The sequence below is a fragment of the Pygocentrus nattereri genome, chromosome 24, assembly GCF_015220715.1.
Source record: "Pygocentrus nattereri isolate fPygNat1 chromosome 24, fPygNat1.pri, whole genome shotgun sequence".
Classification (NCBI taxonomy): Eukaryota; Metazoa; Chordata; class Actinopteri; order Characiformes; family Serrasalmidae; genus Pygocentrus; species Pygocentrus nattereri.
Window position 1 is genome coordinate 24,466,519 of NC_051234.1, and position 22,483 is coordinate 24,489,001.

At 39.6% G+C, this 22,483-nt stretch overlaps 1 protein-coding gene across 1 annotated transcript; it reads right to left on the reverse strand.

Annotated features, from left to right (window-relative positions):
- Positions 1-16,928: 16,928 nt before the first annotated feature.
- On the reverse strand, positions 16,929-22,450 carry eif1axb (eukaryotic translation initiation factor 1A X-linked b). Its single transcript, XM_017716928.2, has 7 exons — positions 22,289-22,450; positions 20,141-20,224; positions 19,928-20,031; positions 19,493-19,543; positions 18,584-18,665; positions 18,418-18,509; positions 16,929-18,303 (listed from the first exon to the last, which is right to left on the reverse strand). The coding sequence occupies exons 1-7, from the start codon at positions 22,302-22,304 to the stop codon at positions 18,298-18,300; spliced, it is 435 nt and encodes a 144-aa protein (XP_017572417.1). The 5' UTR covers positions 22,305-22,450; the 3' UTR covers positions 16,929-18,297.
- Between the last annotated feature and the right edge of the window lie 33 nt (positions 22,451-22,483).

Genomic DNA, 22,483 nt, shown 5'->3' on the forward strand with positions numbered 1-22,483 from the left:
ACATGGCTTGTTCCTGATATTTCTATTTTGTCAAAATAGTTCTTAGATTACTCGATTGCTAATATAATGAATGGACAATATTGTATTTAAATTATAGTACTATTAAATAATTAAATATATCACATTATTAAATATATGTTTGCTTTTAGTAATCATACAGTCATACTTGACCCATTATGTTGTGTTATTGTGCTGTCTGAATACGCTCCAGCAAACATTCATGTTGTAGCCTTACATCTAGATAGTGACATTACACAACGTGTTGCTCGTCCTGCTCTGTGTGCAGCAGAATATTTTAAAGCACAAAGCAGTGAGCACGTGCCGTGCATGGTCCATGACCCACTTAATCCATTCCCTATCAGGAATTTACTGTAATCTCCACAGAGGGAAGCTGCTCTGTCTTACTCCATACACACACACACACACACACACACACACACACACACACACACACACACACACACACACACACACACACACAAACACACACTCAGCACCTCTGGCTCTCCACATTTGAAAGCACGTGGGCCTGAGAGGCTGAAACGTGCAGTGAGTCAGATGAATGAAGCTCAGAGGCAAAAATCAAAACTGCACAGCAGACAGCAGTGAAACATACACACACATGTGTACGCGTGCCTCTATTCAGCACATATACTACTCTGAAAACAAAATGATGGAGCCATATGGAAGAATTACGTTGTGTTCTACCAGGCTGTGGCGCAGGAAAGTACTAAGCGATTTTATTCACTGAATTTATTCACTTTATTTCAGTTTCAGTTACATTTGTGTTATTTATTGCATTATCCCATATTTTTATATTCTTGCATTCTATTTATTCTTTCCTGCGTTTTCAGTTGAATTTTACTTATGTGAACATAACTGAAACAGAACACTAAAACTATGTTTTGTGCACCAAAAAAAAGCATAATTTAATTTTTAGGATCATTTTCCAACCTCTCTTTATGCCTTAGAAATTACACCACATTGTTTAAAACTTGTTTATCCAGCCAATAAGTGTATTCTTTTTTGTTGTTTAAAAGTTAAAGACCCAGGGGACCTAAGTCTGTTTTCTTTCTAATTAGGTTAATTGTGTTCTTGCAGGCAAACAGTAAACATGTACTAAGAACACCTTTCAATAATGTTCCAATGGCCAATAAATAACCAATATATTTCTCTCCTCTTGAGGTACACTGGGCAGTCTCAATCGGGTAATACCTCCGTTAGCATTCCCTTTCTAATCACGAGGCTGATGTCCTTTGCCCCACCCACATAAAACAGTTTCAGACTCAGCTATAACTGCCCCAGCATAACCAAAAGCTAACAAGCTAGACCGCCTGTCTGTAGCTGCCTGCAGTCGTTCTTTCGTTTATCCACACACCAACACTGTTTGTTCCTTCATTCACACATTGCTTTGTTCATCTGTCTGTCTGTGACTCTTTTCGTCTAGTTACAGTCATGATTTTAGTTCAGTGTAAGGGGCAGAGCTGGCTAGGAGTGTTGGACAGACAGGTGTCAATCAAGCTGCACATTAGCTGTGCCCACACAGTTCTCAGATAGGTCAGATCAGTGTTTTTAAGCCATGTCTTATTACACTTATATCTTAGATTTTTTATTCAAGCTTTGCTGAATGTTTCAAGTTATACAAACGTGATAAAAATGAGCAGTATCGGGCGAATGGACCAGAACCTGGAAGAAGTTAGGTGTGCACAAGAGGAGGTCTTCTCTCCATCACCTTTAATTACACACCAACAATTACAGCTATTTACATAGTTACGAATGCAGGCGCTTGATACAAACCACAAAATGATAAGTAACAATGTCTACAACCAGAGAGTGCACATCTCTGACTACAGTCATATAGATGATATAAACTTAACACAGCTCAGCCAACCACTTTGAGCTGAAAGAATCTCTCTATACCCACGTAGCTCCTCCCCTGGAATAAACCATTACTAACGTCCAACAGTAATTAAATTGCATCTCCACTCACTGTTCATATTCAGTCATATCGTCATAAGCATTCTACTACAACTACAGTGTACACTTATTACCACAATTTTCTTTAAAAAGTTTTGTTCCTACCTTCCCTTTTACAGAGGATGGACTCATCCGGATAAGTAAAAATCAGAAGTAGGCACTCAGTTCTAAGAGATAAGGATGATTAGTCCAAAGGCAAATATAACTTAGTATATACACAGTGTTTACTTGTGATGTGTAAGGAATACCTCACATCACAAAACATTTTCATACAAACATATTTTACTGTGTTTCCTGGAACTTGATAATAACCTCGAAATATAGTCGCTATACAGATATTGTATTTTTGTGCGAGTTTTAGCAGACAATTACTGTTTAATGAGTTTTTAAAAAAAAGTAACAAAAAAATATTAAATATGTATTACATTTTGCACAGCCCTTATTTTATGTTTGTATATTTTTCCAATATGCTAAATTTAAAGGATCAGTAAACTTACAAATATACAAAATGTATAATTTCACATGTCCCTTACAAAAAATAACTGCAGTTTTTGTGAAAATACTGTATGTTTCCTTGAAGGTAAAAGACAAACAGATTAAACTACAGTAAACTACAGTACAGAATACTACAGTAAAACTACATTTTTATTAAATACAATCAGTGCAGGCTCTATGCCATTTAAGTATAATAATAATGCAATACAACTTTAATATAAAAGCAGTTATTTAATTTGATTATTTAACAATATGAGTATAATTGAAACAATAGTGATATTTGCAGTACTGTAAATACATCTTCAATAACTGCAGTATATACAAAATAACAACTGTAATCCTAAATGTATGAGTCACCTCAAAGAAAGTTAGACACATACCAAAGACAAAATTACATCCAATGAAATTTGTCTGTAACGTGGAGTGATGTTGAGGCGGACGCATGTGCAGAGACAAGCAAGATTTATTATGGGCAAATCCAAAATCAGCCAATCGTGACATTGTCACAGTTCATTTACAGGTTGTGATTTTTTTTTAAAAAGATATACTTTAATTTAAAGTCATCTAAGCATGAATTTGAATCTGAATCCAATTGTTTCAATCAAATGAATTCAATCTAAGAGGATGAAACTGGTGCAAGGCAGTTTGTCTTCATTGTTCAGCTCAGTTTGAATGACTGCCTTGATCTAAGATGCTGAAACATTAAACGTCTGCTGGATGTGGTTCTGTAACAAATAACAAGAAGAGAAAATCTCACATATTACAGTTAACCATTCTTGTTTAAACTGCACTGTAGATATGTAGGTATTACAATTTAGTACAGTTCCATTGATTATTCCCCCACTCCATGACCGCCTGACTCCCATGCTGGCAAGCAGGGCTGTAAGCCACCACATGTCTCCTACAATACATGTGGAGCTACCAAACTCCTTTTCACTGAACAGCAGTGGATTGCTATGGGAAGTAATGTGCCACTCTACACTACCCAAATCCATCTAGTCCAGCTCCCTAACAAGCCAGTAAGCAACCATAAGACTCTGAAAATACAGCTAATTAGAGGTCTAATGGTCTTATGGTCTAGACAGTGGTGTAGCAAATGTTCCACAAAATGAAATTTCACCCGAGTGTCCAGAACATATGGTCCCAAGTCAGATGAAACGACAACAAAGTCGATTATTGACCTCTGACCCAAGGAGCTCTGGTACTATGTACACTTAAGAACATCCTTGTGTTAGAGCTTGGTATTTGTTATGGACAATCCATTGCTGGCACAGAAGTCCAATAGCAATTCACTATTCGGGTTTAGATCGGGCAGGCCGTTCTTCCCAATCACACCTCTCCAGGTCTCCCAGTCATTGCCTACATGAGCACTAAAGTCTCCCAGTAAGACTATGGAGTCTGTAGCCGGGACCCTTTCAAGAACCCTGCCCACTCACTCTAAGAAGGCCAAATACTCCGACCTGTTTGGTGCATAAGTACACACAACAGTCAGAGTTTTCCTCTCTGCAATTTTAATTCGCATTGAGGCGAATCTCTCGTCCACCGGGACAAACTCCAACTGCACGGCTGCCAGGCAGCGACTCGTGAGTATCCCCACTCCCGCCCGGCACCTCTCACCCTGTGCAACCGCTGAGTAGGAGAGGCACCAACCCCTATCCAGAAGTTTGGTTCCAGAGCCAAAACTGTGGGTGGAGGTGAGCCCAACTATAAAGCATACTTGATGTCCATAGAGAGAACCAGCTTGTTTAGCTCAGTTGAGTAACTTGTAACTACCCGTTACTGGCTCATTCGGTACTTTAAATATGCTTTGCGTGCCTCCTTGTTAGCCTTGTTACCATTGACTTGGCTCTCCTCAGTGTCATTAAATACAATACACTGATTTACAACACGGTCGTAAAGTATTTATGCCATTGTAGATTTATGGTATTTTTGAACTTACTTAACCTATTATGTAATTAATGGAAAGGTTTTGTATCTATCAAAGCAGATTTTAATAAAACTATTGCTTTTAGTTGATACTGGACTGAAAAAAACAGTATGATATGTACATATTCATTCTAAACTGCAGTTTTACTAATGATGCAGTTCCACAGGCAGAACTACAGTTCTGAAAGAATTATGCAGTTCTGATCATTCATGCAGTTCCTTGGCAACCAAAGATTGCAGTATTTTCAGTAATATTATTGCATAATAACTGCACTTTGTTCATAATGTACTTCACTGAAACTGTGTTATACTGCAACATACTGCAGTGTAATTGCAGTTAATTTCAAAGTAACTGCAGTTATTTTATGTAAGGGGTGGTTCAACACTGAACGTTTATTTCCAAACTGAAAACAATGTAATACGTTCAATTCGCTCACACAGAAACCACATAAATGAAAGCAGTTCATGATTTTAAATCCACTACTCAATAAACGTCAAAGCTTCAATCTAACACCAATTTGTAAATGTTAAACAGTGCTGCCGGGACTAGAAAAAAGTAACCGGTTAGCATTAGCTTAGCAAGCATGCCTGCTACCACAGAATTGATGATTCTTAATAAAGCTGAAATGAAGAAAGTTTAGATGATAATAACTTAAATCTGAGGAAGCAAAGTCAAGTGAGCAATGTTAGAGGAACAGAAAGCTGAAATTCAACCTGTTCTCTGGCGTCTGAAGCTAGAGTTCCTAGCTAAGCTAATGCTAGCAGGCGCCTCTCTGCTAGCTAACTTAGCTAGCGTAGCTAAAGAGATCCATATAGGTTACCCTAGTGGAGGTTCAACTCAACTAACTGATGCTCTGCTATTACAAGTATAGGTGATAAAAACTAAAACAGCGATAGGAAAGTCGACTGAAAGGCTGTGGTGTGACAGAATCTGAAATCAGCTGAAATTCAACCTGCTCTGTAGTGTTTCACGCTGTAGCATACTAGGCTACTAAGTTAATGCGAGAGTATGGTGCCTCCCACCTCAGTATGGATGATGATTAATAGCACACATTTAGAGGATAAAGATTCATATCTGAAAGCAGAAATTCAAGTGACTGGAGTTGAAGTGACAGAAAAATGAATAATATAATGGGGCCGTGGAAAAATAAAGTTAATGACATTGCGTTCCCTTGCAACCGTTTATGATGCAAACGGTTTGCATTTGCAAAAGCTGTGATTTGCTTAAGCTCAGACACGGAGCTGCTCACTGAATTTTAAGCTGATATTGGTTTGACATAGTGACACAGTGTCGCTTCTCGAAATCAAACATGATTATGCCGTTAGTGACTCAAACTGAAACGGAGATCGAGTGTGCTCGTACAGTAAAATCTACATTTACAGAGACCGCAGAGAACAATTACTGAATAAAATCAGTTGAGACTGGTGAAACTGAGAAAAATGCTTTTTACGTTAGCTATGCTAAAAACAAAGCTCTACTGTGGGCAGTGTTGTGGGGCGCCTCAGGTCCTATGTTTGCTTGCTGTCTGACAAGCATTTTTTATGAGGAATGTAAACCATTTCCAAAAAACACAATGTCATTAGCTTTTTTTAAAAACCACAGCCGCTTAGGAGCTCCGGACGAGTTGGAGTGAAAGACGGAATGAAATGTGTTTTATGATGGGTGGTGTGTACGTACTTGTGAGCTTGTTAGCAGTCAGACACTTGTTTGTGTAGTGCTCTCAGTATTTCTTGGTTCTGAATGGAACAACCCGGTACAGCCCTTAGCACCATTTGGCTTGAGAGTGAAAAAGACAACTATTACTTGATGTTTTTGTAAAGCATTTTTTTACATGGTTTACATGGTTTGTGGTTGTTTTATTTTAATTGCTTTGGTCTGTAAAGCTGGAGAGGATGTGAAAAATGACATGTGTGTGTGGAGGAGTGTGGAAGAGAGAGAAAGAGAGAATGGGGACAGCACATGTGTGAGATGGTAATTTGATGTCAAAATCAAAGCAGGACAGAGCGATGGTAAAGGCTTGCAGCGCACACATGGGAAAGCTGTAGTCCAGTGCAAACCTATCCGTATCTTGTCGACCAAACAGCATCACAGTCTTGTTTGCTGTGGAAACACAAGCAGGTAAAAAAGTCTCAACAGGAGAAAAAGAGACTACAAATACAGAAAGACAGCTAAAGAGCAACGGCAGTGTAAGACAAAAAGAGATGGAGGAGGAAGATAAAGACAAAGTCAGAGGAAAATATCCATTCAAAGACATGCTGAGAGTAAATGCTGGGGAACTTATGGCTATTAGGACAGATGAGCTGAAAGTTCTTCAAGGAGGTCTTTGTGACCCTTCTATGGAAGTCAAGCTCATGTACCCCCGTGTCCTTGTTCAACGTCGGAGCTTTGGTCTTCAATTCAATCAAGTTCCCCGACTTATTACTGTGGAGCCTATTTAATAAAGACCTCTGATGAAAATAAATACAAACACAGGCATTAGAAACAATATTTGAGATAAATTTACTCTGAATTGTAGAACCCAATCATGTGAAATGTTTTGCACTGAAAAACCTTCCTAAGAATGCAATACAATGTCTTGACTGACCATGTCATAATATATTTTGTAATATTATTTTCCATGGATATTGTATTTTCAAAATGGATAGTCTAATAACTGTGTCTGATAATGAAACAGAGTATTGTAGCCCTTTGTAACAGTTGTAAACTTGCTGTAATACTACTTATAGTTGATTGTTCATATATATTATGAATAAAGTCATTCAGTCGTCTGTACTGGGTTGTAAAAAATAATGAAAGCACCACATGAAAAACTCCTACATACTGTTCATTTCATCAGAAACACCTAACATATAGGTGCACTTTGTAGGTTTATAGTTACAGACTGTAGTACATTTCTTGCAGCACAATTTTTCAGCCCCCCCCTCGACCCTGTCCATCAATGGAAAGGGACCACCAAAGGTAAAAGATTGGTGGACAAACTTTAAGCTCAACCTAACACCAGCCATTGATAACATAATTTGAATTTAAATAAATTCCTGGTAAAACACTAAAGTATTAAATATAATTAGACTGAAAATGTAACACCCTCTCCCTGGATCACCACCTTATCGTGGTGGAGGGGGTTGCATGCTTGAATGATCCTAGGAGCTATGTTGTCTGGAGCAAAAGCTCCTGGTAGGGTCTCCAATGGCAAACTGGTCCTAGGTGACAGGTCAGACAAAGTGTGATCCATAATAACCCCTATGAAAAGACGAAAACAGGACTTGTGTACCCTGCCCCGAACAGGGTTACTGGGGCCCCACCCTGGAGCCAGGCCTGGGGGAGGGGCTCGCCAGCGAGCGTCTGGTGGCCGGGCATTTACTCATGGTGCCCGGCCGGGCCCAGCCCAAAGGAGTTACATGAGTCCCCCCCTCCCATCGACCCACCACCAATGGGAGGGGCAGTAGCAGGGGTTCGGTGCTTTGTGGATCGGGCAGTGTCTGAAGGCGTGGGCCTTGGCGTTCTGATCCTCGGTTGCTGAAACTGGCGTTTGGAACTTGGAATGTTACCTCACTGGTGGGGAATAAGCCTGAGTTGGTGTGCGAGATTGAGAGATCCCGGCTAGATATAGTCGGGCTCACCTCAACACACAGCTTGGGCTCTGGGTCCAATCTCCTTGAGAGGGGCTGGACTTTATTCTTTTCTGGAGTTGCCCATGGTGAGAGGCTGCGGGCAGGTGTGGGCTTTCTCATAGCCCCTCGACTCGGTGCCTGTATGTTGGGGTTTTCTCCGGTGGACGAGAGGGTAGCTTCCCTACGCCTTCAGGTTGGGGAACGGGTCCTGACTGCTGTCTGTGCTTATGCTTCCTTGGGAAGGGTGCTCGAAAGTGCTCCTCCTGGAGACTCTATTGTCCTACTGGGGGAATTTAATGCTCACGTGGGCAATGACAGTGAGACCTGGAGGGGTGTGATTGGGAGGAATGGCCTCTCTGATCTGAACCCAAGTGGTGTTCAGTTTTTGGACTTCTGTGCAAACCACAGGTTGTCCATCACGAACACCATGATTGAACACAAGGATGCCCATAAGTGCACATGACATCAGGACACCCTAAGCCGCAGTTCAATGATTGACTTTGTAGTCGTGTAATCGGACTTGTGGCCATGTGGTCATGTTTTAGACACTTGGGTAAAGAGAGGAGCTGAGCTGTCAACTGATCACCACCTAGTGGTGAGTTGGATCAGATGGTGGGGGAAGATGCCGGTCAGACCAGGCAAACCCAAACGTATAGTGAGGGTTTTCTGGGAACATCTGACAGAAGAACCTGTCAGATTGATCTTCAACTCACACCTCTGTCAGAACTTTGACCAGATATTGGGGGAGGTGAGGGACATTGACTCAGAATGGGCCATGTTCCGCTCCTCCATTGTTGAAGCGGCTGACTGTAGCTGTGGCTGAAAGGTAGTTGGTGCCTGTCAGGGCGGTAATCCTCGAACCCGGTGGTGGACACCCCAGGTGAGAGACGCCGTCAAGCTGAAGAAGGAGTCCTACCGGGCATGGTTGGCCTGTGGGACACCAGAAAGTGACTTTAAGTCGGCTCCGAAAAGATTCTGGCAAACCGTCAGGCGACTCAGAAGGGGAAAGCAGTGTGCCACTAGCACTGTATATAGTGTAGATGGTGTGCTCTTGACTTCAACTGAAGACGTCATTGGGCGTGGAAGGAATACTTTGAGGACTTTCTAAATCCCACCGACACGTTCTCCAGTGAGGAGGCAGAGTCTGGAATAGGCTTGTCCATTACTGAGGCAGAAGTTGCAAGGTAGTTAAAAAGCTCCTTGGTGGCAAGGCTCCAGGGGTTTATGAGATCCATCCAGAGTTCCTCAAAGCTCTGGATGTTGTGGGGCTGTCTTGGCTGACACACCTTTTCAACATTGCATGGACATCGGGGGCAGTGCCACTGGATTGGCAGACTGAGGTGGTGGTGCCTCTTTTTAAAAAGGGGGACCGGAGGATGTGTTCCAACTACAGGGGAATCACACTCCTCAGCCTCCCTGTTAAGGTCTATGCAGGGGTACTGGAGAAGAGCGTACGGCTTATAGTCGAACCTCAGATTCAGGAGGAGCAGTGTGGGTCCCGCACTGGTCATGGAACACTGGACCAACTCTTCACCCTCTCCAGGATTCTGGACAGTTCATGGGAGTTTGCCCAACTAGCCCACATGTGCTTTGTGGATTTGCAGAAGGCGTTCGACTGTGTTTCCCGGGGTATTCTGTGGGAGGTGCTTCGGGAGTACAAGGTACATGGCTCTTTGTTACGAGCCATTCAGACCCTGTACAAACAAAGCAGGAGTTTGGTTCGCATGGCTGACAGTAAGTCAGACTCGTTCCCAGTGAGTGTTGGACTCCATCAGGGCTGCCCTTTGTCACAGATTCTATTCATAATTTTCATGGATAGAATTTCTAGGCGCAGTCAGGGGATGGAGGGTGTCTGGTTCGGTGACCTCAAGGTCACATCACTGCTGTTTGCAGATGATGTGGCCCTATTGGGGACATCAGGCCATGAACTTTAGCTTTCGCTAGACCAGTTTGCAGCTGAGTGTGAAGCAGCCAGGATGAGAATCAGTACCTCCAAATACGAGGCCATGGTTTTCAGGCGGAAAAGGGTGGAGAGCCCTCTCTGGGTCGGGGATAAGCTCTTGCCTCAAGTGGAGGAGTTTAAGTATCTCGGGGTCTTGTTCACCAGTGATGGTAAAAGGGAGCGGGAGATTGACAGGCGGATTGGTGCTGGGCCAGCAGTGATGCGAGCTCTTTACTGCTCTGTTGTGGCAAAGAAAGAGCTGAGCCATAAGGCAAGGCTCTCAATTTACCAGTCAATCTACATTCCCACCCTCACCTATGATCATGAGCTTCGGGTAATGACCGCGAAGAGATCGCGAATACAAGCGGCCGAAATGAGTTTCCCCCGCAGGGTGTCTGGACTCTCCCTTAGAGATAGGGTGAGAAGTTCGGTCATCCGGGAGGGACTCAGAGTAGAGCCGCTGCTTCTCCACATCAAGAGAAGCCAGCTGAGGTGGTTCGGGCATCTGGTTAGGATGCCTCCTGGATGCCTCCCTCGGGAGGTGTAACAGGCAAGTCCACCTGGGAGGAGACCCCGGGGAAGAACCAGGACATGCTGGCGTGACTACATTGCCCAGCTGGCCTGGGAGCGCCTCGGAAGCCCCCACCGGGGAGCTAGTGGAAGTGGCTGGGGAAAGGGAGGTCTGGACCTCATTGCTTAGGATGCTGCCCCCACGACCCGAACCCTGGAGAAGCATAAGATAATGGATGGATGGATATATATATATATATATATATATATATATATAATTTTTCTATCAAAACGTAGGGAGTTTAAAGTTTGCCACTGTTGCCAACTATGAACTGCCGAAGGAGAACCAGAATATTGTTCAGTTACATCAGTTACAGTCATTACATTTTTGTCACATTATAAAGAACAATTCATGATATAACAGTGTCTCAATGTGATTTTCTGTGTTGTGTTAGGTTACGATGCTAACGGTGCTAGGATGCTAACGGTGACATGCATCATTGCAAAGTTTTCAAGGCAGATTTAACAGAAAACATGAACATCTAAAACTGACATTTAAGTAACATGTTCTCTGCTTCATAAGATATTTTGCAGTGAATCCTCCTTTGCCTTAAAACGTAACAGTGAATATTAATAGAGCAGTGGTTTAGCCTGTTAGCCTGCTATCTTTTAGTCTGGTTATTAAGAAAATAAGTCAGTATCACTAATGTTTTGTTTTCTTATATATAAGTACGTCATGTTGATACCTATTTTGTTTTAAACCGAATATAGAAGAAAACATAAACATTACTGACAGCTTTAGCCCATATGACGTCAGGTCACGTTCGAAACCTGGATTAGGAGTTTCAAATCAGATCAGAGCGAATGATTCATGTTGTTCGAACAGCTGGAATGACTCGCTCTGAATTTCACTACAAACAGCTGCTGATTGCTTTCTTCTAATTAACAGTGCAAATCCCACCATCACTCACCTTCAGTGTGTTCCCTCCGCTGGACGGACCGCTGAATGATGCTTTGCTAGAAATTCCTGCTGTTATACTTGAAACTATCTGAATCTATATGTTGTATGTCACCATGGAAATGTCTCTCTCTTCCTCTATGACGTCACAGACTCATCACCAGCATCATCGTATCTGACGGCCCGCCCACATCGATTCTTCATGTGTTTATTATTATTATTATTAAAACCATTTATTTATTTGAATCACAGATGTGGGGTACTTCAAAACATAGATAAACATTAAGATATGCAACAAAGTTATGGAAATGGACAAAAAAATCCGAACAAAAAGGGGAAGTTTTTTTTTTATAATTTAAAAAATTACAAACTAATTTCATGATATACAAAAAACATACACCAGAGGGTGCTGTAACATTACAAACTGAGCATGTGGTACATCTGGGTCATTGTCAGAAAACATTGTCAGAAAAAATCATTGTATAGAATGTATGTTATAAGCATCAGATAAACAATAGTAATATCATTTCACTATTGTTTATAATTTCAGTAGATCTACTGGAGCCCTGTTTTCTACAGCAATTGTTCTATTTTATAGTTTTTTGGGTAATTTATTTTACACTAATTCTCATTTCCGCAATGCGTCCACATTTTTTATTTATAAAACATTTTTTAATTATAAAAAAACTTACTTTCAACTGTTTCCATAGGCTATATTACAGTGTTACAAGTATTCATACCTCTTGAACTTTTCCATGGTTTTTCACATTACACCCACATACTTCAATGTATTTCATTGAGATTTTATGTGATAGATCAACACAAAGCAGCAAGTGATTGTGAAGTGGAAAGAAAATTATACATGGTTTTCAAATTTTTTTACAAATAAAAAACTGGAAAGTGTGGCATCTACATTTGTATTCAGCCCCCCCTATGTCAATACTTTGTAGGACCACCTTCTCTGCAATTACAGCTGTAAGTCTTTTGGGGTATGTCTTTACCAGCTTAGCACATCTAGAGGCTTAAATGTTTGCCCATTCTTCATTGCAAAATAGCTCAAGCTCAGTCAGATTGGATGGAGAGCATCTGTGAGCAGAAATTTTCAAGTCTTGCCACAGATTCTCAGTGGGATTTAGGTCTGGACTTTGACTAGGGCTTTTCTAACCATTCCATTGTAGCTCTCGCTGCATGTTTAGGGTCGTTGTCCTGCTGGAAGGTGAACCTCCATCCCAGTCTCAGGTCTTTTGCAGCCTCTGACAGGTTTTCCTCCAGGGTTACCTGCATTTAGCTCCATCTTCCCATTAACTCTGACCAGCTTCCCTGTCCCTGCTGAAGAGAAGCATCCCCACAGCATGATGCAACCACCACCATGTTTCACGGTGGGGATGGTGTGTTCAGGGTGATGTGCAGTGTTAGTTTTCTGCCATGCATAGTGTTTTGCATTTAGGCAGAAAAGTTCAACTTTGGTCTCATCTGACCAGAACACCTTCTTCCACATGTTTGCTGTGATACATGGCTTGTGGCAAACTGCAAATGAGACTTCTAATGGCTTTCTAATGGCATTCAAAAATGTCTTTCCTCTTGCCACTCTTTCATAAAGGCCAGATTTGTGAGTACATGACTAATAGTTTTCCTGTGGACAGATTCTCCCACCTGAGCTGTGGATCTTTGCAGCTTCTCCAGAGTGACCATGGGCCTCTTGGCTGCATCTCTAATTAGTGCTCTCCTAGCCTGGGCTGTCAGTTTATGTGGATAGGCCATGTCTTGAGAGGTTTGCAGTTGTGCCATACTCGTTCCATTTTCGGATGATGGATTGAACAGTGCTCCGTGAGATGTTCATAGCTTGGGATATTTTTTTATAACATAACCTTATTTTACACTTCTCCACAACTTTATCCCTGACCTGTCTGGTGTGTTCCTTGGTTTTAATGATCCTGTTTGATAAGTAATGTTCTCTAACAAACCTCCGAGGCCTTCACAGAACAGTTCTAGCTATACAGAGAATAAATTACACACGTGGAATTTTGAAAACCATGTATAACTTTCTTTTCACTTCACAATTACTTGCTACTTTGTGTTAATATAACACAATAAAATACATTTACGTTTGTGGGTGTAACATGAAAACGTGGAAAAGTTAAAGGGCAATGAATACTTTTTCAAGGCACTGTATATATTTCATGAATTCGTTTTTTTGTAGCTTGACAACAGTATACTGATCGTGAAAAAGAAAAAAGAAACAAACATTGTTTACAGATTAATTCTCAAACCTGTTGCTGCAAAGGGATTTTGGATTATATTGGAAAATTAATCAAATCATTCAGGTTTATTTTTAATTATACAACCAGTTTGTGAGAATAACGCACTTGTTCTGTCTGTTCTTGGTGGTTCAGGGTAGTGAGCTTTAAGACCTCCATAATATTACAAGGGCTATAAAAATTCAAATTCAAATGCTGGCTTGTAACATCCACCATCGTGATGCAGCATATAATCATGTATTTTTCTCTAACTTGTGGCATTATATTTTATTATCAGCTAACATCAACATATTATTGAAAAAGCATTTTGATTCCATTTCTCTTGAACTTACTGGTTCTCACTGTGTATGCTGTTTTAGTCAATGTAACTTGGTTATTGTGTAATTAAATCCAATATTTCATGCTAAGGAAATACAAAAAAATCAGAAAAAGTCTAATGAACCCAACTGACCTTAAAAACAGACAACGAGACAAATACCTGGCATTAGTATGTTCATCTTAGCACACTTGGTCTAAAACAGGGCATCATTTTTATATTGTGAACTTCAGATTACACATCCTTGCTCTAATACACCCTACAAACTGCAGTCCCTTTACTTGGATGGTCCCCTGTAGATGCTTTACAAATACTTATATCATTAGCAGACCTTCTGGTGATATTGATCATCAACAACATTGTGGTTATGTTTAGGTTTTTTAAGGATATATTTAATAAAACCTTTACACTGAACTTACAGTTCAGTTGCGTTCAATAGAAAATGAATCTGAATGTTATTTAAAGACAGACTGAGCATATACAAAGCGTCTATAGTGGACCGTCCACATAACACTTAACTGAAGATCAGTTGCATTTAATGGATAATTAGTTGAATGTTACTTAAAGATGTATACATAGCAATTATGAAGCATCTACAGTGGAACATCCAAATAAAGTGATACCCACACTGCACAATATATTGTTTTACTGAGAATACACCCCCTTTACTACAACATCCTTCAGACAATCCCAGGAATGAACAATTACCATCAAGGCCATATAGTCATTTTATTTTCCAACACCTGTGTGGAATTAATTCATTATGGGCCTTCAGTTTGCAAAACTAGATGATCAAAAGAGTAGACATGTTCGCAAAGGCCACCAAGAACCCAAGGGCAATCTTGAAAGACCTACAGGGTTTATGACCAGTAGAGGAAAACATGTGCATCACACAGTACCAAAGATATTGCACTCATCTGGCCTGCTGGGAAGGTGGCAAGAGGAAATCCAAATGAAGAAAAAAGAAATGGTTGCGGTCAAACTAAACCAAAGTACAACTTTGTCATGACTGCAAAAACCCAGTATAGCTTACCACTAAAACAACACCATCGCAACTGTGAAGCATGGTGGTGGTAGCATAATGTTACCTGGGGAACCTGGGGAACTCAAAATTAAGGAAGGATTGACAGAGCAAACCACAGGGAGATTCTGGAGAGGAAAATGTTGAAATCTGAAAATGAGTTGAAATCTATGGAATGACTTTAAGGTGCTGGCTATCAACAAAAACCCACTAACGTCTCCCAGCTTAGGCAGTTCTGCAAAGAGGCGCAGGAGAGGATCTCCACATCTCAATGTACTATTTAAAACGACCGGTAGCTGTAGTTGCTGCCAGAGACGTACACTAAAGAAATGTTCTTTTTTTCTAAATTTAAATGATTTCACTCCAATCCAGTTCCTACCAACCCAATAAGGGGATTTCCAACAATCAAGATGGATCAGTCAAATCCATGGCACTATTTACCTCAGCTAATTTTGATTTTACTTGCACTTTCAAACTAAGCAGTTAAATTTTATGGATGTTATCTATGAATTAGTGCTGCTTGGAGAGCTAGGACAATTTAAGTTCCCAAGATCCCTCATTCCTTCATTTCTTTCTCCGCCATCATCACCTACATCAGAGTCTCGCAGTCCTGGAGTCTCCCAGCCTGCACAGTTCTCCCTACTCTAACCTACTAATGAACCCATGAAGGGCTTGTAATTAAGTTGTGTCGGGTGTTTTAGGACAGAAGTCTTCAGTCATTCGCCCCCCAGTCATTCATATTACTTAACTTGTGAAATGTCTGTTTTGCTAATTTTCTCCTTTACTGTCGCTGACCTGGCATGGCACTGTTCTATGACATTACAAATAACTCATTATGAGGTGATTGACTGCCATGGTTGGCATGCAAATTCACATTTCAATCATTTATAAGATTAAAGTTTTTTTTTTTAATCCCACTTTTTTTTTTTTACATATGGCCGAAACAGATTTAACATGCTAAGTTAAATTAATAAGTAAATATTTTTTATTTAAAAATTCTGCAGGCCCATTAATGTAAATAATGACATATTTATATGCATTTTACATTTCACCTACCACCCATACCACCTACCACCCCCATCTATCATAAAGAAAACATTCAGCATACTCTGAGACCCTCCCTGGTATCAGGTTTCACTCCCATGTAGAAAAAAAGTGCCGATTTCTGATTCACATCAATAATAACTCTTGTTACACAGTGTTCATTTTAGCATTGATTATACAGTTATTATATAATAATGTGATTGTGGAGTTGGGGGAGGCTGAGGATAATGTTTAGAGCCTCCAAATGAGTATCAGTGCAGCACTCCTGCAGATCTACTACAACCTTTATTTCAGCCCTAATATAACACAGCCTTTTTGAGTTCATGAGATGGTCCAATACTTAGTTTTGCATTTGTGCACCTCTGGTTTACAATTCTTATGGTGCTTGGGCTGCAGTGCTCACATTCAGATCAGCACATGCATATAATCTATATTCTGATTGGCTGCCCTATATTGTAAAAAAAACAGATCAGATAAATCAAACCAGATTCCAAAACCAGCTTGGGCTGAAACGCTCCTTATAACTTCAGTATGAATGGGCAGGGCTGAACTGCTGTAGGCTGGTATAGCTGGATGGTTGAAATTGTGCTGTAATAGAATCAAAAACTTAATTCTGTTTTTGTACCTTCATTTTAAACATCTGCAAAATACTGAGTGGGGAGTGAACGGCGAACTGCTGAAATTCTGATAATACTTGCATACTACATTAAAACACAATTCACCATAAATTTGAATAAGATATGGTTTTCCATGATTTAAAATAAGGAAAAAAGCTTATTATTATTATTATTATAGCCGTTGTAGGTTTCCAAAACAAAAACATCTTGTAAGAATTATTGATCATTTAAAAAAAGTACAGAATGTCATAGTTTATGTTTACTGTTGACTTTTATTCAAAATCAAAATTTCTTTCGATCAAAAGCAGCAAAGGAGAAAAAAAATGACAATGACTCAAGCATCAAATCCACCAATTAATCCTGCAATCGTTTCGCTCTTGCAAAGGACATTTTGTGAAAAACATTACACTGATCTGGATTTGACTGACTTTTTGAATACAAAAATATTCTGTTCTTTTTTATTTTAGCTTCAAGATTGTTTTGAATTTTTAAGAACAGAAAAAAACATTTTTTTTCTAGCCACCGAGGTCCTTTCGTAACTTCAGTAATTCAACATTTACAGTACTTTAAACAGCCCTGCAGAAGTCTGAACACGTGAGCATGAACTAGACATGCACTGATACAAACACCGACACCCTCGGCATCAGTAACAGACACTACTAACACCGTAATGTGAAGGCAGAGATTTGGGCTATAGTAATATTCACTGCCTTGAAGACTTCATAAGTGAAACTTTTTACTTCTTTACTGCTCCAGTATCACTGCTGACAATGAAAACTGCTACTGATGAAGAGCTTTGTGCTATAATTATCAGTGGAATTTCTAATTTCATCAAAATCCATATTTCAGCAAATGCAACTTTTGAAATGGACTCTATAGGTGGACAAGTATTAGACATGGCATTGAGACATGCCTATCTGCATATGCACAGCTTTTTAGTGACTGGTATTGGAAAGCTGTGATTGGTATCAGCAGACACTTAAGTATTAACAGTGAAGAATCAGTGCATCCCTAGTACAAGGAAGCAAAAAGTTTTATTTAATTTTTATTTAATTTGGTAGCTTCATCATTTAAACTACAAACACAAACATTAACAAAAAAAATTAAGTGACTGAAGAAAACAAAGGGCTGTAGTATCTCTTACTTTGTCAACACACTGAATGCATATTCAAATGCATTGCTATGTATCCAGTAGCCTATTCAATAACAGGTTAGATAAAGACATTCAAAAACATACAAAAACGACAGTGGCATGTTAGAGGCATCAGCTGTTTTCTGTTTCCAAAGAGCATTTCTCTCCCTCAACTCTACAGAGCTTCTGAACATTACAAGAATACAGACTGCAAGACCAAACATAAAATTGTTCATTTTTATTGCGAATCCAGAGATTCTGTACTTGTAACTAAATTCCACTTGATGTGAAATTAATATAAATACATTAAAAGATAACAAAATGTATTGAATATAATGGTGCAGTCATGTAGTTAGTGACAGAACCCTAAATCTGAGCCACCTTAGATGTAAGGAGAGAGGGCATCCAGGGACTCCACTGGGGACATCATGGGCATTCTGTCTCTGCAAGCTGAGAAAAGTCCTCTTTCCCCTCAGCAGCAGCTCCAGATTAGATCTAAAGCAAAGTGGAAGCAATGACGTTTATAACATGATATTGCTACAGACTTAAGTGTCAGTGGTAAGAAGTAATTTCTCTCTGAAAAGTGCTCACATCTCAGTTGTTACTTACATCATCAATGTCCTCATCATCATCACCAATGTCATCGAACTGAATTTCATCATCATCACCACCTCCAAATGTGTCCGTCTCGTTGATTTTGGCTGTGAACCAACAAATGCATAAATCAGCAACCTGTCAGAACAACCAAGCGGTTTACAGTAATGCAGATACACACCGTGCTCTGGAAGTTCTCCGTAGGCTTTCAGGCTGCGGGCCTCATCGGCATTATACTTCAAAATAACATCGGCCTTGTTGTCCTGTGATAGGGGGAAAAAAAAGGAATTACTGATATTGATTTGAAATTCCAACTGTATGTTACTAAAAACTTGTTTTCATGTCTGATACACTTAAGGTCTGACTGTGTGTGTGTGTCTGTATATTCCTGTAGTAGGAATGCATGTTTTATTTTATCTTGTTATATTTTATCTTATTCTTTACATGTGAATGTCTGTCTGATCCTGTGCTCTGTGAGCTCCTGTAACCAAAACCAAATTACTTGTATGCGTAGCATACCTGGCCATTAAAGCTTGATTCTGATTCTACAACCCACAGATTATGTAGTTGTGAAGTAGTCCATATATTGTAATTGCGAAACATGATATATTCATAGGTAGGGGTTTTAGGCGAAAACTTTTGCCTCAAACAACAGGCCAATTATTGTTTTTATTTTGGAATCTGTGATGCAACTTTATGACATAACATAAGGTGGGTAAGTGTGCTTGCACTGTATTTGAATGTTGTTGCTACACCTGTAAAACCCTGTCAAAGTGTAATTATACATGACTCGTTGTGCTAAATAGTCAGTTACCTCTTACATCAGTGGAACATTTTGATTCAGGTTGTTCAAACTGGTAACCAGTTTTAGACCGGTGGATTTAAAATGGCACTTTGGCTCATTAATGACAAAATAATATTATTTATGTTGCAATTTTGCTTGATGGAAAAATACTAGAAATGTGCTTGTGTGTTTCATGTGTTAGCGTGTTTAGCGTGAGCTGATCTGGATGCTAATAAAAAAATTGGCTAAAATATCTACAGTCAGCGAACTTTGCGAGTGCACTGAAGTATAGTTAAAACTCCATACCTGATAATCTCGCAGACCGATGAGTATAATGTCTGACGTGTTTATCCACACCTACAAAGAGAGGATGAAAGCACATAAGATTAAGGGGCCACCACACAGACGCAGAATCTACTTACTTAAAACAAACAAAACTCATTCAAATAAAACAGTTTCCTGACGATGGAACATTCAATAAGATAAAATAACATTCTCCGTTTGTCATTTATATTGTCTGATGTCCTTCCAAACATTAACTGACTTTACTTTTTTACTAAAGTGTTCTTCAGGTTGAAAACAAAAAATAAGGCAAATCAAAATAAAAATGTAATGAGAATTAACCAACTACTGTCAGCTAATCTGCCTCATCATTTGAACTAATTCACATGACTTAGCACAAAAGCCTGAACAATCCAAGCACTGAGTCAGCAGAGTCCTCCAGGCAGAATTTTTCCGGACCTTTTTCCGGAGTTTTCCTCGGATGTGACAAAGCCGTTTGACTCCATCGAAGCACATGGCCTCCAACCTGCCGTTTCCCAACATCTTTAATACCTGTGCGTATTCTGTAACACAGAAGAAGATTTTTTTTTCTTTAGACATTCTTTAAAGACGTACTGGTATAAAAAAAAATGCTAGATACGTTACTTAAGAATCCTGAATATCGCGACTCACCTTGTCCATCTTCTTTAAACACAAGTTCTCTCTTCTCTGATTCATTCTCGTTCTTACCACGTCGCCTGTTCTTTCCTCCTTTACCTGAAGGCAGAGAGACAAGGATTATTCAAGACAATAATTTTGCTTAAAGCACAAACAAACGATTCAAACGATTACACCTATTACCAACAGAATAGCGGTCCTGTTAACTTTATTTTCTGAGATGTTGGTAACACAAAAAAGAAAAATGTGCTTTAACCAAGTATAGATGAGGTGCATTACAAAAAAGTGGACAACTCACTGTGGTCTATATCACAGTTCTATACTGAGTTTAACTTGAGCTTTGATGACAGCCTTGAATGGGGGGCTGAAACATCATATTTTTAACTAAATAAACTGCTTTTATTGCTGAGAGAATGTTTTACCTTTTTCCTAACACAATATTGATTACAAAAGAAAATCAAACAAGTTGTAGCTGCCTTTTTAAGGCCTCTCCATCAGTATTTTCATACTTCAGTAGCATTACATTTTTAAAAATGTCAGTGTTCATAACTGGAGTCCAAAAATGCAGAAACACCAGCGAACTTAAACAGCTAACTTCATTTTTGATACCCGAGATGTAATAATCAGATTTTTTTTTTAATTTCATATTTTAATCTGCCTGAATTATTTTGTGCCCCTGCGGTAAGACTGCAGTAATGTTTTTACAATTCTGATAAGACTATTACATTTATTGTACCCTACAGGCATTAAAATATATACAGCTATAAAATACGTTACAGGAGTTACTTAAAAACACTTAGTTAAAATATTGTAGATTAGTGTTATACAGCACAAGTGTACTTTTTAACAATACTACAATTTGTTTTTAAGGAAAGGCTTTCTGCATGAACAAGAACTGTCTCAAGGGAAACAATATTGGAGAACATAAATGCCAAAATGAGAATGTCTTGATCTCTGTCAGAAAATCTGACACCGATTTTTAAGCAGAGGACAAACATTTTTACAGTTTTGGTAAGTGAGCAAACCGTGTACCCTCTGATACGTTCTGTACTCTCTGTATTGGCATGCCTTAAAATAAGAAAACAGTTTAAAAAGTTCAATTAAGTGAACGTTATGCTATTATTTCATGGTCCTATATCTCATTATTCTAAGATGCTGTCATTACTTTGGGATGCTAAGTCATTTTTGATATTGCATTAATTGGAGATGCCTTCTGATTATTTTGAGACTTCTTCGTTCATCTGAGATGCATTGTCGTTAAGAAATGAAAATATAAACATAAATATAGGTTATATCTAACAAGATTATTTCAAAATAATGACTCAGTATCTTAAAATCATGAAACAGCAATTCACATAGGAATGGGATAAATAACAAGGCGCAGGAGATATTTTAAGTGTCAGGAATGTGCTTCCATAGAATCGTGTAGAAGCTAATTCTGAAATGGGTTTGTTTGAATCGTTACAGCCCCAGAAATGCTCCATCGCGACCAACGGGGGTAACTATAAATTGTAGGCGCTCCGCTATACCGTGGAACTGAATACAGCCATTACAGTTACCCGCATGTCCTCTAGTAAAGCGGACCCAGGCAGCTTTCTCCGATAACCCGAAGATCACTTTAGCGAACCGGTCAGATCATTAATAACGTATCTCTAAGTTATATTACAGAAGATGAACGAGTATCACTGAAACTTGAGACGCCACATCAGTCGAACTACAGCTTCAACTCACATTTAACGTTAGCTTAGATCCCGGACAGCGAAAACTCTTCTGTTTCATTACCTGAGAACTTACAATTAAACTTACAATTAAACCTAGCTGCCTTCTCGTAAAACGGAGAAGGCAGCTAGGTTAGCTAAACCAGGCCGATGTGGATCCATGCTCCAGCTGTCCGGATAGGCTAATGTGGCTAATATCGACATTTATTATAAAAAAATCAATAGTTTGTCACTAAATATACCAACTACAACCCACATACTGCCTGGAACGTAGATACAACCACATATTAATGTAAATGATGGTGTATTTTAAACGGCATACACGAGAAACCACATGAAACGCAGCTTCAGCATTAGCAAACAACGGCTCACTGGCTAACCCTAGCATTCGCGCTACAAATAGTTTTAACCTTCTTATCAAAGTAACCTTTGTCAAAGACCTTACCTTTGTTTTTAGGCATGTTCTGTACACCCGACTGTCCGCCCTCGTGTCACGTCCAGAAGTGTTGCTGCCTTTAAAGGTTAAACGCTTATTTCTCTGTCACACACCGCAGCGCTGACCGCTATACGAATAGCCTCGCTCAGCTTAACCGAACTACGCATGCGCAGAAAATAGAGCTTTACTGTTTTTGAGGCCTTT

What these genes read in the sequence shown, in the direction of transcription:
- eif1axb (XM_017716928.2), bottom strand. An exon ending in GTTTAAAGAAGATGGACAAG is followed by an intron (nt 20,032 to 20,140) that starts GTGAGTCGCGAT and finishes TCTGTGTTACAG; the next exon opens with AATACGCACAGGTATTAAAG. An exon ending in CGGAGAACTTCCAGAGCACG is followed by an intron (nt 18,510 to 18,583) that starts GTGTGTATCTGC and finishes GTTGGTTCACAG; the next exon opens with CCAAAATCAACGAGACGGAC.